This window comes from Ochotona princeps, chromosome 25, assembly GCF_030435755.1.
Source record: "Ochotona princeps isolate mOchPri1 chromosome 25, mOchPri1.hap1, whole genome shotgun sequence".
In the NCBI taxonomy this organism is placed as follows: domain Eukaryota; kingdom Metazoa; phylum Chordata; class Mammalia; order Lagomorpha; family Ochotonidae; genus Ochotona; species Ochotona princeps.
Window position 1 is genome coordinate 9,779,675 of NC_080856.1, and position 14,976 is coordinate 9,794,650.

Consider the following 14,976-nt stretch of genomic DNA (forward strand, 5'->3'; position numbering starts at 1 on the left):
TTCTGCTTAGAGAAAGCACACAGCCTTCTCTAAGTTAAAATTAGTTACAGCCCTGACCAGGTTTCCTTCCTGACATTGTTCCTTTGTCCCTATTACCTCCTCCCAGGGCACTAAGCTGCTGGTCCTGCAGGAAGGACTCCCACCAGGCAGCCTGAGTGTATGATGGGCCCCATGTTTCGTGCACTGTTCTAGTCATGCACGCATGTGATTCAAAATGATTTTTTTTTAAAGATTTATTCATTTTATTACAGCCAGATATACAGAGAGGAGGAGAGACAGAGAGGAAGATCTTCCGTCCGATGATTCACTCCCCAAGTGAGCCGCAACGGGCCTATGCGCGCCGATCCGATGCCGGGAACCAGGAACCTCTTCCGGGTCTCCCACGCGGGTGCAGGGTCCCAATGCATTGGGCCGTCCTCGACTGCTTTCCCAGGCCACAAGCAGGGAGCTGGATGGGAAGTGGAGCTGCCGGGATTAGAACCGGCGCCCATATGGGATCCCGGGGCTTTCAAGGCGAGGACTTTAGCCGCTAGGCCACGCCGCCAGGCCCTCAAAATGATTTTTGAACCAAGGAATGAATGATCAGTTACTTAACTGTCCCAAGTGTGGGCTCTCATCTTGTATCTAAGGAAACCTGGTAAGTCAGACATTTTTGAAGCCGGTTTCTCTCCTGCCCACTAGGAGTGCTTAGTATCAGAGTGGGAGGGACAAACTTATTAGATGAAATTGTATGAAGTTGTAATATTCTGATGTCCTCACATGTCCAGTGGGTATGAGGAAATAGCTCATAGAAAGAATACACCTGTATTGGGAGGAAATGCTTATAGCAGGGTATGACTGATTGACATATGAAGGAGTGGGGGCCAACTCCAGGAGTGTCAAAGAGGTCCAAGCTATGATGCAGCCAAGCCTCTGTTTGCCACACTGGAGTCCCACACTGCAGCACCAGACGGTCTCCTGCTGCTTTGCTTCTGATTCAGCTCACTGCTAATGGACCTGGGAAGGCACTGGAAGCATGGTCTAAGTGCTTGGGTGCGTGCAACCCACAAAGAAAGCATGGATGGAATTCCAGGCTCCTAGTTTCTGGCCCAGTCCCAGGTATTGTGGCTATTTGGGAAGGGATAGAAGTCTGTTTCCCTACTCTGTTTCTACTTCTCGGGCTTTCAAATAAATGAATCTTTGCAAAAGCCCAAGTTGAAGAATAAGAGGATGCTGGAGTCTAGTGATGTGCTGAAAAAAAGGTGCAATTCAGGTGAACAAACAGGGAAGAGATTTCACAGGAGCAGGTTCAGAGCTTTGCAAGGCTGTTGCCAAAATGCTCTTTCAGGCAGAGTGGGGAAAATGGAGGAGGATCTCCAGACAATAGGCAGTTTTTGAAATTTAAAGCTGACTTGGAGGCATGAGAGGCAAATTTTATTGTATTTATTTATTTTTTTAATAAGGAAAGGCATATTTAGAAAGATCTTCCATCTGCTGGCTCACTTGCCGATTGGCCGCAGCGGCTGGAGCTAAGTTGATCCAAAGCCAACAGCTTCCTCTGGGTCTCCCACACGGGTGCAGGGTCCCAGGGTTTTGAGCCATCCTCCACTGCTTTCCCAGGTCATCAGTAAGGAGCTGGGTGGGAAGTGGAGCAGCTGGGACACAAACTGGTGCCCAGTTGGGATCCTGGCCCGTTCAAGGCGAGGACTTTAGCCACTGAGCCATTGTACCTGCCACATATAGTTTGTTTAAAGATCTTTATAAAATTGGCTGATTTTAGGACTCTAGGAAGTCTGCTTTAATTTTTCCCATTTGATTAGCCTTCAAACTTTGTTCTGCTTGAAATGTGAAGATGAGTCTCATTGCTTTTTCTCCGTAGACCTTCTTCATCCCAAGGCATGAATCTCGCCTACATTGGAAGTCGTAAATGAATTATTAATTATTAGCACACACGTTTAAACCAGGAAGGAAATACATTTTCTCTGTCTTTTGAGGAAAGAGGCAAAACCAGTTTTTCTCAAGTTGTTCATGATGGTTTTTAGGCTCAGGGACTGACCTGAATTTCCACAGTGTGGTAATCTAGCTACCCTAATGGTATATGAAATTGGGGCATCTGGGGCTGCAAACCTTAGCTATCACTGCCGCCAGCAGCCTCGTTTCCCTGATGAAAAACCTGAGTGCTGCGGATGGATCGGCTCATCCTTGCTTGCCGGCTGTCCTTAACCGTGTCTCCCTCCCTGCTCACAGTACAGTCCAGCTGTTCTCAGTGCTGTGTTGCCCTTCCTACTAGTGCAAGATTAGCACAACCTACTGGATTTTAAACTGGAAGAAGTGTTTTTCCAACTGGTGAGAAGAGCCAGAGTGTCTCACTCTGTGATTGGTTACCAGAGTTTTGAGGCAGCAGCTCTGGCGTGAGTGATGTGTCTGAGCAAGCACCTGAGGGCCGCAGCTGCCGCTGTGGCTCACTGGTACTCCAGAAGGCTTTGATCGTGCCATTCCCCAGATACAGCCGACCCCTTAGATTCATATGGGGAGAGGGAGAGGGACTTGGCAAACTTGATGTTGGTTGCTTTTGTTCAGTTCTAATAACGTAATATGATTTTATTCAGCCAGGTTCTATATTGTATTTGTCCTGTCTCTCTAGCATACAATAAGTATATCAGAAAGGAAATGTTAGATTTGTTGTGTTGCAAAGGTGGTGCTGTCTTCATTTAATGAGAAGCAACTGGGCTAATGTAAGTTGCTCGGCTTGAGTTTCAAACGAGACATTCAAGAAGCTCTTTGTCAGGGCAGGTGTGTGGCCTGGCTGTTAAGGCATCTGACTGAGTTTAAGTCACCTCTGGCTCCCAACTCCAGCTGCGTACTAGTGCAGACCTGAGGAGGCAGCCATGATGGCTTGGGCAGCTGGGTTCCTGGCACCTGCATGGGAGATCTGGATCGAGTTCCCAGCTCCTGGGTGGAATTAGCCACAGCTCTCTAATGTGGGCATTTAAGAAAATATGTTTTCTAGCAGTATGGTAGTGTTCCTAGGAAATGTAACAGGTGAAGAGTGGCCTGGAAAGATAAAAATCAAAGAAATTTGTGTGCGTGCGTGTGCACATGCTGTGGTTTTTGGGTTTTTTTTTTTTTTTTTTTTGGTTAGTATTTACTTTCATTCAATGATGTGTGGAGAGACTGCTAATAAAGGGATGTTTCCTCTCCTGGTTTGCTCCATGTGCCCAGGTCAGAGCTGGGCCAGTCTAGGTCAAGAGCCCAGGACTCCCAGGGGTTTCCCAGCAGGTGGCAGGAACTTGAGCCATTACTGGCTTCCTGCTGGGGTGCCCGTGAGCAGGAAGCTGCATTAGAAACAGAGGACCCAGTGATCAAACCAGACCCCCTGCTATGGGAGATGGGTGTCCCAAGTGGCCACTGAACTACTACACTAAATGTGGTGGAATTCGTTTATATCACTAAGAGTTAAGAATTGAATTTCTTATTTTTTAGTTTGGAAAAAAATGCAGTAATAAACCTTAGTGTGAGAACATGTCTGTTTAAAGTTTCCATAGTTTGTTTTTTGAAGGAGGTCATATTTTTCATGAGTGCCCAGGTGAAAGTCTCACTTATTTTTTTTAGGAGTACTAATATTTACATCTGTCCCATCCCAATTTTTGAAAATTAGATCATCAAGGTAACTTCTATAAATATTACAAGATTTAAATTCTTTTCTATTAAACCAAGTAACCTTACTAATTTTTTTCCTGCATCTAAGTTTTTTTGTACCTCACATGCATCAGAAACACCACATCACATTAAAGGAAAATTACGTTTTGTAGGCAAACTTTGGATTCTGTTTTTCCTAAAGTTATTTGTATTTATTTGTTTATAAAACACCTGGAGTCAAACATGTTTTCATGTATTTTCACTTTGTGTTGCCAGAATTAGGGAATGGAAACATCAGGTATTAGAGATTGAAAAAACTTAAATATCATGTCGTTTTTTACTAATGCAGACCAATGATTTGTGGCATTTTAGTAAAGCTGTATGGGAGTGGGCAGAAGAGAGACATACAGTTGAAAATCACAGGGTTGGACGTTGGTTCTGGTGGTTGAGATAACCACATCCTAAATTGAAGTACATGCAGTTGATATCAGGGTCTGGCTCTTGACTGCCACGTCTTGCTAGTGCAGACCCTTGGGGCAGTGGTGATGGTTCTGTGTCACTGCCTCTTATATAGAAAACCTCATGGACTTCCTATCCTCTGGCTTTGGGCTGATCCGTCTCCTACCATAGTGGGTATCTGAGGAGCAGATGAGTAGATGGGAACTCCAATGAAATAAAAAAAAAAAAACTTGAAAAAAAATACAGAACATTGTAATGTAAGGGTTTTTTTGTAGCAACCTTTGTGATATGATCTTCACTTTAACAAGAACCCTTGTAAGTTGTTTTAATGAATTTTCCTTGTCAACAATGATGTATAGAAAAGAAGCCGGGCTGGTTGCAAATCAGTTGGTGATGCTGGGAAGGATGGAAGCAGGGCAAGCTCTCCTGACTCCAGCATGAATCAGAGTCTTGGCAACGTCTTTTATAGTTTACTAGTTTCTGAAAGTGGAGTGCTTTGCCTATGAAGCTGCAAGAAAACAAGGACAATCAAGTATACAATTAATTAAAATCTTCAGTAACCAGCAGCAGCATTAATAAAACAGGGCCCTCTAAAGTACCTAAGCATGGCAGCTTGCTCTCCCATCTCGGTGGGAAAAGCCAGGATGAAAGAGTCTGTCTTTCATCATCGTCAATAAACAGTTTACTGGACTCGGACTCGCACTGGTGGATTTTCAAAGAAATAGGCTCACAACCAGTGTCCCCTCCTCCCCGCAGAGGACATCTGGGTTAATAACAATCGCCTGTCTTTATCATGCACTTAACTCCATTTATATGTTTGTGTTCGATCATCACAAGACATCTGTAAGTAAGATGTGAAAATTTCCTTTAGAGCAATGGGAGAGAAGCTAGAGTAATGCATCTTAGCATGAGGACCTTGCTGAACACACACAGCTGCTCCTTCATCCAAGGAGCCCAGGAGTTCTGGAGTTGGGAGGAGGGCAACAGATTTGTCTTTATTTTATTTGAAAGTTAGAGAAGAGGCTAGTTCCACCCACTGGTTCACTTCCTAAATGACTGCAACTGCCAGAGCTGGACTGATCAGTAGCCAAACTTCTAAGTTTCCATATGGATCCAGGGGTCCAAAGACTTGCGATCCTTCACCTCTTTCCCAGGACATAAAACAGGAAAGTGCATCAAAAGTGAAGCAGCCAGGGCCTGGGAGATGGATGCCAGAATTGCAGACAGAGGCTTAACTTTATATGCCACTATACCGTCTCCAATAGTTTTATAAGTGAATCGAGGCAACTTTTTAAAGATTGGCCTGTATTGGAAAGGCAGATTCACAGAGAAAGATCTGCTGGTTCACTTCCCCAAGTAGCCGCAATGGCTGGAGCTAAGCTGATCCAAAGCCAGGCTTTTCCTGTCAATCTCCCACTTGGGTGCAAGGTCCCAAGGCTTTGGGACATCTGCTGCTGCTTTCCCAGGACACAAGCATGGAGCTGGATGGGAAGTAGAGCAGCTGGACAGAAATGGGTGTCCACATGGGATCCCAGCATGTGCAAGGTGAGGAGTTAGCCACTGGGCTGTTGCGACTGGCCCAATTTTTTTTTTCTTAAAGAATCGAAAGACAGTGTTGGAGAAGCATAGATCGTTTATCTGCTCATCCACTCCCAACATGACCACAATGTCAGGGCTGTGCCAGGCTAAAGCCAGGTTACAGGCATCCAGAACCTGGACATTTTCTGCTGCTTTCCTGGGCACATTTGCAGGGAGCTGAGTTAGAAATGAAGAAGCTGTGGCTGAAACTGGTGCTCGTATATGAGATGCGAGAGTGGGCTTGACTTGCTGTGCCACAATGCCAGACCCCACCTATCTTGCTCCCCATCCCCCCCTTTAAAAAAATTGTTTCCTAGAGATTCTTATGTGTGATGAAGTTGGAGCACAATCAAATTCTGAGACTTGACCTGAGTAGTATGTGGTGGGAACAGAATCTGAGCCCTGGATTTTGGATTTTTCCTTTTACCTTGGATGCATCTGGTTTATCTTCCAAGTAGGGACTTCCCAGAACTATAAATACTTTAGGGCATTTTGAGATGATTGTTTTCTCAATTTTCATTCTAAGTCTCTACTTTGACTTCACTGCTCTGTCTAGCATGTGTGCAAGAAGATTTTTAAGACCTTTTTAAAAATAAAATTTCAGATTTCCTGAGCTCTGATCTCTTTGCCCTAGTGCATCTCTTTCCGGAAGTGTCCTTTCAACCAGGGCAGGGCATGCCTTGTGAAAAACCCTGACTTGAAGGTGCTGTTTTCTTTAATGTGCTGTCAAGGAGAGCATAGCACTGGATATGTCAACACTAAAGCAGTTCTTCCTGGCTCATGGGCAGCACTGCTCCATCTGAACTTAAAGGTCCTAAGAACACTGGGACTGTGCAGCTGTGGGGTGCCAGCAGGGCCCACTCCTGGGGTGTCCTCATGTGTCCTGGTTGTATCCTACACTTGTGACATAGTCTGGGCACATTGTTTGACTTGTTTGAGTAGTGGTTTGCTTTGTTCTATGCTGAGATAGTTTTATAGGTTAGGGGTTTTCCCTCTGCCCCCACTCTTGCCTCCCTCTGTTTCCCCTGCCTGTCATTTTGCTTTTAATTAGCATGGTAGTATTGTCCTTTAGTAATATGTGCAAGTATCACTTTCTGCTATTTGAATGGGTCATGGTTTGGTAGGTATAGGTGAAGGTAGAAAATCTAGTATCATGCTATATGGGTATATTTACACGTTTCAGTGCAAGTCCTCTTATTTGGGAGTAGAGATGCCTACTGCAATGTATCTTTACTATCCAGTGTGCTAGTCTCCACTTTACTGTTCATCTATGAGAACATACGATGTACTTGATTACTTGTATTTATTTTGTACTTTTCATAAAGGCTGAGTAGTGGTTTCTTTAACTAAAAAACAGATGCCAACATCATGTAGGTTTAACTTGGCTTTTATGAGAATGCTTTGGAAACCATCGGGAGCTACACTGGGATGTAACAAGGAACGGCTTCTGGGGCTAGGGGCACGGACACAGGCAGGGTGGGGGGTGTTCACATCTTTATGGTGGCCACTGGGTTGGCTGGACAGATCTCTAGCCAAAGGGAAGAGCCAGGTGTGTGTTGTGGAAGGAGCTCCAGCCTTGGATTTCCCTGATCTAAACTGTGAGCCTCGAACCTTTCTCAGCCTTGTCTGTTTGGGTGGCAGAAGGACTCACTGGTGGAAGTTGTGGTGAGGGCCAAGGTTGGTGCTGAACACCAGACAACAGCTGTCAGTGGCATCGCTGTGACATTGTGTGGGGTCACCCAGGACAAGAGGGTGGAGGAGACAGCGAGGTTGGGAGTGCTTTGGGTTAGGGATTAAGGACCCTTGGCACGCTAGTCTTGACACCTGTGTCTCTGAAAGACTCATGAACGCCAGCCTCAGGTCTCTGTCCCACTGTCCAGAATTTCAGGAAGCCACAGACATGTCACCTAAAGTTCTTTCAGAAGGTAGATACAGCCAGAATGCCAGTATTTATACCTGACCATGTATCCATGCCATGTGTGTGTATGTGTGTATGTGCGCGTGCATGGTGGTTGTGGTGGTAAGCAGGGCCAGCAGGAGGAAAAGCATGTTTTGTCTGAACAGGCAGCTGTCACTTCGCTCTGCAGACTCTAGCTCATAGAGGAATCTGACTCTGGGTTACCCGCTCATCTGACTTTTGAAGACAAGCCAAGGATCTGGATTTCTTTGGCTGACATCTTTAGAGTATCCCAATGTTGGCCGAATGTAGGGTGGGGGGGAACCCCTTGCGGCTCAAATACCACCCATCTGTGGACCAGATTTGGCTGGCGGCTGGCGACTGGTGGCCTGTGCTGCCAAGTGCTCTGCGGAGCATGACTGTTATGATTGGAAGTCATGAAATTTATAATAACCTCCCGGGAGCCTTGGTGTTAGGCCCTTCTAGGAATACCTCTGTGTTTTCTCATCTCCCCTGGAAATGTCTCCTCAATGTATACCAGTCCGGTTTGCCTGCAGACTCCAGGAACTTTGCATGTGTAGTTTAGAGGAGTTGTGAATGCAGGTGTGTAGGCAAACTGTATCTCGCAGATTCCAGTAGACTGGCTCTGGGGGTCCCGCCTCTCCACCCAGAATGGCAGGGCTCGGTGGTGTTCTGCTGTGAAACAGGCTCAAGTGCCTCTTGGATGAAGGGGGCTCCTGGAAAGAAAATATATACTCTTCCTTTGCGGGCCTTTGGGTGGTGTGCATCTATGTTAGGAACAGTGTTTTCATTGCCTTTAAAAATTTTCTTTTGCAGAAAAAGGAATTTGATTTGGACAACCTCAGCAAGTCAGAGCTGCGGATGTTGCTCAGTGTGATGGAAGGCGAACTGGAGGCCAGAGACCTCGTCATCGAAGCCCTGCGGGTAAGTAACTGCTACACCAGATCTCGCTGCCATGTGACGCTCTTCCTTCTTTAAAAAAAATTTTTTTTTTTCAAATATCTGGTTGCAAAGCTTCCTTAATTTCGGAATCAAATCCATTTTAAATTTCCCCTTAGACTAGCAGGTGTCTCCCAAGAGCCTTGATGTTTGGCCATTGAGACGATGGAGACTGCAAGTAACGTGTTTCATGTAGGCAACAAAAGTCGGCCCACTGACTTTAGCAATCCTAGTCAGATTTCTTTGGTTAAAGATGTATTTCATAAAATTGATTATTTGGCATGCTATGTGTATAAGAGGGCAGAGGAGAAAAATTGAAAGAATCTTCTAGAATATTGCTGGGGGCTGGTGCACTGGCATCTCATGTGGGAGCTGTTCCACTTGCAGTTTAGCTCCCTGCTAATACGCCTGGGGAATCAGGGAAGATGGGCCAAACACGTGGGAGACCCAGAGCAAACCCCTCACTCATATCTTTGGACTGGCCAGCTCCAGTTGCTGCGGCCATTTGGGGTGTGAACCAGTAGATGGAAGACGTATCTCTTTTGTTTTCTGTCTGTAACTCTTTCAAATAAATAAATCTTTCAAAAATATTGCTGATTAAATCTGAATTACAAGTGATTTTTATTTTTGGAGATTCATAACAGAAAAGTAAATGTTTATAGGTAACTCATTATTTTTGTCTAGTTGGAAAGAATGCATTAATTAAACACCTCAATGTTTTCTTTTGAAAGAATAATGTTGGTAAAACCATTTTTCAAATTTTTAATTTTCATTTATTGTTTGAAGAGAACAGTGAGATCTTCCATCCTCCAGCTCACGTCCCAAGGGACTGCAAAAAACCACGGTTGACCCAGGCTGAAAGCAGAAGTTGGAACCCTTGAGTGTTCCACATGCCTCCCAGGATATTAGCAGGAAACTAGATCAGAAACAGTAGTTGTGCCTCAAACCATGCACCCAAATGTGGGATGCAGACTTTCCAAGTGCTATACCAAATGCATGCCCTTGAGTAAACTTTCTTCAGAGTTTCTAAGGGAGTCCAAACAACTGACACTTGTTCTGGGACCTGGGTTAACAAAAGTTTGTGTGTTGACTCTTTCATAGTTGAGTATATGCAGTTACCTAATCAATTATGTCCTGACACTTGGCAGTTTGACCAAGAGTGATGTATTTATTACATATAAAGTTTGAATTCATCTTACTTCTCCAAGGAGTATTTCCTCAAACTTTGTCTTAGGGGGATTGCCTTATTCCCTGAAAATCTGCAAAATGTGAACAAGTTGTTGCCTGTGTCAGGAGGGTCTTCTATGGCAAAGAAAGGACACAATAGTGGAGCTGATGGAGAGGGTGGGTATGGCAAAGGGAAGGCAGTTCCTGAAATCAGTATATTTCTACAAACTGGAAGTTGGTGCAGAAGGCATAGTAATTATTTTTCAACTTGATGGCAGGACAATTGCCTCACAAATGGGATCCTAATCATCCTGTGTGCAGGGAAATGTTGAGTGGCAGGTGTTGCCTCTCGAGTGAGAAGTTCTGCTCCCTAGACCTGTGACCAGCCTGCTTGCAAGTGGATACAAATGTCCACTTTGTGGAGTTGGTCAGGCCAGGCCCTGGAAGTGAATGGAAGATCTCCTCCTTTCCAGTCTCTCCCGCTCTCTCCGTAACTGACTTTCAAATAAGTACATCTATTTAAAAAAGTTACGTAGTACCCTCTTTACCACCCTACCTTGAAATTCATGGATAACAACAGAATGAGTGCCTCACAAAGTTCATGAATGATCGAGTTAAAGGATAACTTTATTTTGGTGCAAATTTTGTAAGAAAAAATCTATTCGTATGAGAAACCCTCAAAAGCTCATGGAAACTATTATAAAAACATAGCTATGGAAAAGTTTAAAAGTTTTTGTATCAAAATAAACTTTACATCTTAATATTTATTTGAAAGGCAGATTTATGGAGACAGAAATATCTATCTCCTGGTTCACATCCCAGATGCCCACCAACTAGTCTTGGCTAGGCTGAAGCCAGGAACCTGGAACTCCATCTGGTCTCCCTCATGTGTGGCAGGGGCCCAAGTCCTTTGGCCACCTTCCACTGCCTTCACAGATGCATTAGTGAGAAGCTGGAGTGAAAGCCAGATAGCCAGGACTTAAAATCCAGGTACTCCAGCATGGTATGTGGACATCCTGAGCTGATGCTCACACCACTGCACTGCAATGCCCATCCCCAACTTTGTGTTCTAATTGCATGCTAAAAATCATTTTATAATGTTGCTATAATGTAATATGAACATAACAAGTAAATAATTTATGATAAAATGGTTCCTTTTCATTATAAATGACAGAGGGAGAGAGGGTGAGACAGTGACAGAGATCTTCTATCCAAGATCTCTATCCAAGTGGCCGCCACAGCCAACTCTTGGGCTGAAGCCAGGAGACAGAAATTACATCTTGGTCTTCATAAGTGTGGCAGGGGAACAAGTTCATGGGCAACTTTGTGCTAGCTTCCCAAGTGCATCAGCACGGAGTTGGATTAGATGCGTCTTCACCAGGCTGAGAAGCAGCACTCTGATTTGGGACACCGGTATTTGAAGTCATTGCTTAACTTGCTTTACTACAGGTTGGCCCCTATGTAATAGATTTTAATGCATACATATTTGAGCATGACTATACTGGAAGACCTAGAGAAGTCCATGTTCTTTGCATCTGTTAAACACCACCACGAGTGCAGTAGTTGTAAAAGGATCCCAATTCCAGTGTGCTGTTTATTGACTCAGACACAATGAGCAGATTTGCTGTGGGTGCTGTGACTTTTCTGAAATGGTGGATGATTCTTGCTAAAATGCTAAGTCTGTGTACATGGAGCTGAATCTCTAGAAAACTTATCTGGTTACCACAGTTAAAACCACTCACCTCTGGGTTTAAAAAATAAGAGGTCCCTTCTATGCTCAGATGGTCCTATGAGCAGTTTTAAATCTGGGGAGAAATAAAGCTTGAGGAGCATGGAACAGTCCAGATGTGAGGCAGGCCTGTCCTCTGCCTTCCCAGTGCTAATTCTACTTGCTTCCAAACCACTTTCTGGAAGACAACTGTGGTGGAGAGCCACTGGCTGAGACTGGGCTCCTGCGGCTGGGGACTAATGTTTTTCTTACCAACAAAAAGGAATCCTGAAGGGATTGTGACTCCCTGCATGAGCACCTTCTGCTTGCATGTGCACCCAGCTCCTCACATGACACTCCGTGCATGTGGGAATTCTTGCAACACTGAGGTGATTTTTTTTTAATTGAGAATCGTGACTTATTTACATGTTTGGATGACTGTTTTCATGAGCAGGTAACAGAGTCTGCTTTTATGTACCCCAGAGCTGTCGTAAACGCTCCAGGGGTTACTGATTGACAAGTCTCTCTCAGTTACTGGAACCAGTACAATATTGACTTGGGTTTAAATGTGGTGTCTGATTGCCTTCTTGTTTCGTAGTAGAAGTAATTTACTAATACCCAAGAATGAAATGGGAAGGAGAGAAACGTGTAATTTCTACTTTATGAGATAACTTATTTCTAAATTATCAGAATATCCTGAATCTCATTATGCTGCTTTTCAACTTGAGAAAGGTAAACCTTTGTCTTTTTAGAAATATTAGATTTCTGATTGTTTTTAAGCAGTGTATTAATGATTATCCTGAACTTTGTAAAATCTAGATATGATTCTGTTGTGAAGCATTATAATTCTTCAGGATTCTTAAATCTTCAAAAATGCATTTCAGACAAAGTAATTTTACTTTTTAAATTGTACTCTTCTGGTGTTTTTGATCTTCAACTAATAAAAAAATTGGTAGGGGCTGGTATTGTGGCTTACAGGTTCAGCTGCCCCCTGCCATGCTGCAAAACCATTGCAGTAGATGGGCCTGCGTAGTGGCCCAGCTTTGCCTCCAAGTCTGGCTTTCTGCTGAGGTACACCTTGTCGGGGCTTAAGTACACCTTGTCCGGCTTACGTACTTGGGTCCCTGCTACACACATCCAAAATTTGCATCAAGTTCCAAGCTCCCAGCTTCAGCCTGGCCCAGCTCCAGCTATTGTCAGGTTTTTGAGAAGTGAGTCAGAGGATGGAAACTTCCTCTGTTAATCTCCATCTCTCAGCTTTTCAAATAAATGAAATAGATATTTGTTTTTACAAAAGGAAAACTCTTAAAAATATAGCTTGGGGCAGGTGTTTAACACACTGCGGTAAGTCACCATTAAATGTATAAAGTATTCAGTATTGTAACAGAATATTCAAGGCATTATATTAAGAGATTATATTTTATCAATAAAAATAATAAAGTGAATTGCATAAACTGCTTAACTGAAATAACTTGATCTGATTTGAAATAGTTTGAAAAACTGGGGAATCCAGTAACACGAACAAGGAGTAATCATTAAATATGAGTTCTAAAAACTTGATGTAGAATATTAACTGACATAATCTCATGTTTATATTCCAATTAAGTCCCAAGAAGAATACTTTGCAGTTTAATAGGGGATATGTTCTGGGAGAAGCAAATGTTTTCAGAAAACCAAAAGGGACACAGAGTTTTTTTAAATTGAATGCAACTGAATTTTCAAAATCCATTACATAGTGTATTTAAGACCAGCAATTGTAATCTACATGTTCAGTCTGTAAAAATTTTCACATTTTTGCCTCTGTTTTTCTCTTGCTATTGGTTTGCTTCTTGGTATGTTAGTCAAAGGGAGACAGAGTTTAGATAATGGGAATGTTACAATTATGAAATTTTTAAAATCATGATTGTCTGTCTTAGGCTACATTCTACAGGACCCAGCCTGCTGTCATAGAAATGAGTTTGTATAAATACTATGTCCCTGAAGCAATGAATTCCTTTGGCATTTACCTTGAGATTACTTCTATGCCTTCTTTCCCCTTTTAGACTGTGTGAATAACAATGGGCTGTATGCTTTTTGTACATGCCTACTTTTAAGGCAGAGAGACAGGTCCCATTCTGATTCACTCTCCAAATACCTACAGTAGTAGGAGCTGAGCCAGGCTGGAAGTCAAGCATCTGGAACTAAATCTGAGCCTCCCATTTGCATGGCAGGGATCCAGGCACTGGAGCTATTCCCATGTCATCCTAGGATATGCATCATTGGGAAGCTGGAATTGGTGTTGGGACTTGAAGCCAAGCACTGTGGTATGCATGTGGATGTCCCAAGTGACCTATTCCTAACACCCAAGCTGACTGTGAGTGTATTTAAGACATGGCAGTTCTTCCTCTGACCTCAGACTTCAGTTACTGACAATGAAAATGTTGGAAATTAGCCAGTCAGTCATTTCTCAGATAAAATGCACTCACAACGCTAGGGACATAGGGATGTATACATGATAGAATGGCCTTATACAGGAAATTGTCAGAGACCCAAAGCACAATAGGTTAAGTTTCTTTCATGCAACATTTTGCAGCTAAGTGCTCCCAGCTGGAGTGGCAGCACTGTGCCAAGTGGGGGGACAAAACTGCCCCATGTTTAGAAACACTGCTTTAAAGGAATTCTAGTCAAGCAAATGTGACTTTTAAAGCTGTCTTGTCTTAAAAGCAGCAAACCTGAACACATCACCTAATGAAATAGTGAGTTTTCTTATAAAGTATTCCTCCCTTCAGAGTTACAATGTAATCTGGAAATGCCCACTTAAAATGTTTGCTTTTGAAAGGCATGGTGAAGAAAAAAGTTTCCATCCATTGGTCCAATCCAATTGCATGTGACATGAAAGGCAAGGCCAGGCTGAAGCCAAGAGTGAGGAGCGCCATCCAGGCCTCACACGGCACTGTTAGGAGCCTGAGTGTTTGGGCCATCAGTTGCTGCCTAAGAGTTGCTGTAGGGCCACAACACATACCCTTTGAATATGCCATTTTAACAAATTTAGCAAACATTTCTAAGCATACATTTTATGTTACTGTGAGTGTGCAAATTGACCTTGTGGGACAGGCGTTTGATATAAGGCTTAATCTGTTGATTGTGAGGCTGGCACTGTGGGATGATCTGTTAAGCTGCCACCTGCAATGTGAGAATCCTGTATTGGAGTGTTAGAGTCTGCTGCTCCACTGTTAATGCAGCTCACTGCTAAAATAGGAAAGCAAAGAAGATGGTCCAAGTGCTTGGGTCCCTAAAACCCATGTGAAGTTTCAGGCCCTGGCTTTGGCCTGGCCCAGACTGTTGCAGTCATTTGTGGGTGTGTATCAGCAGATGGAAAACTTTGTCCCAGTCACTCTGCCTTTTTTTTTCAAAAGGGATTTTTAAAATTGCCCATATTTCAAATGGGAATGCCTGGGGTTTTGTCCTAACTCTATTTCTAATCCAGTTTCCTGCTAGTATCTACCCTGGGAGCAGATGACAGCTGAAGTATTTGGGTCCCTGCCACACATGTTGGAAGCCCAGCTTGAGTTCTAGGCTCCTCGACTGAGCATGGAACAGCCCCAACTGT

At 43.6% G+C, this 14,976-nt stretch overlaps 1 protein-coding gene across 2 annotated transcripts in view; it reads left to right on the forward strand.

Annotated features, from left to right (window-relative positions):
• The window catches only part of CTTNBP2 (cortactin binding protein 2), a 137,129-nt gene that overhangs the window by 5,787 nt on the left and 116,366 nt on the right, over positions 1–14,976 (forward strand). For both annotated transcript variants that reach the window (XM_004592479.3, XM_058654941.1), the window contains exon 2: positions 8,390–8,497. In XM_004592479.3, the coding sequence (XP_004592536.2) occupies positions 8,390–8,497 (108 nt within the window). The remainder of the gene's footprint in view (positions 1–8,389; positions 8,498–14,976) is intronic.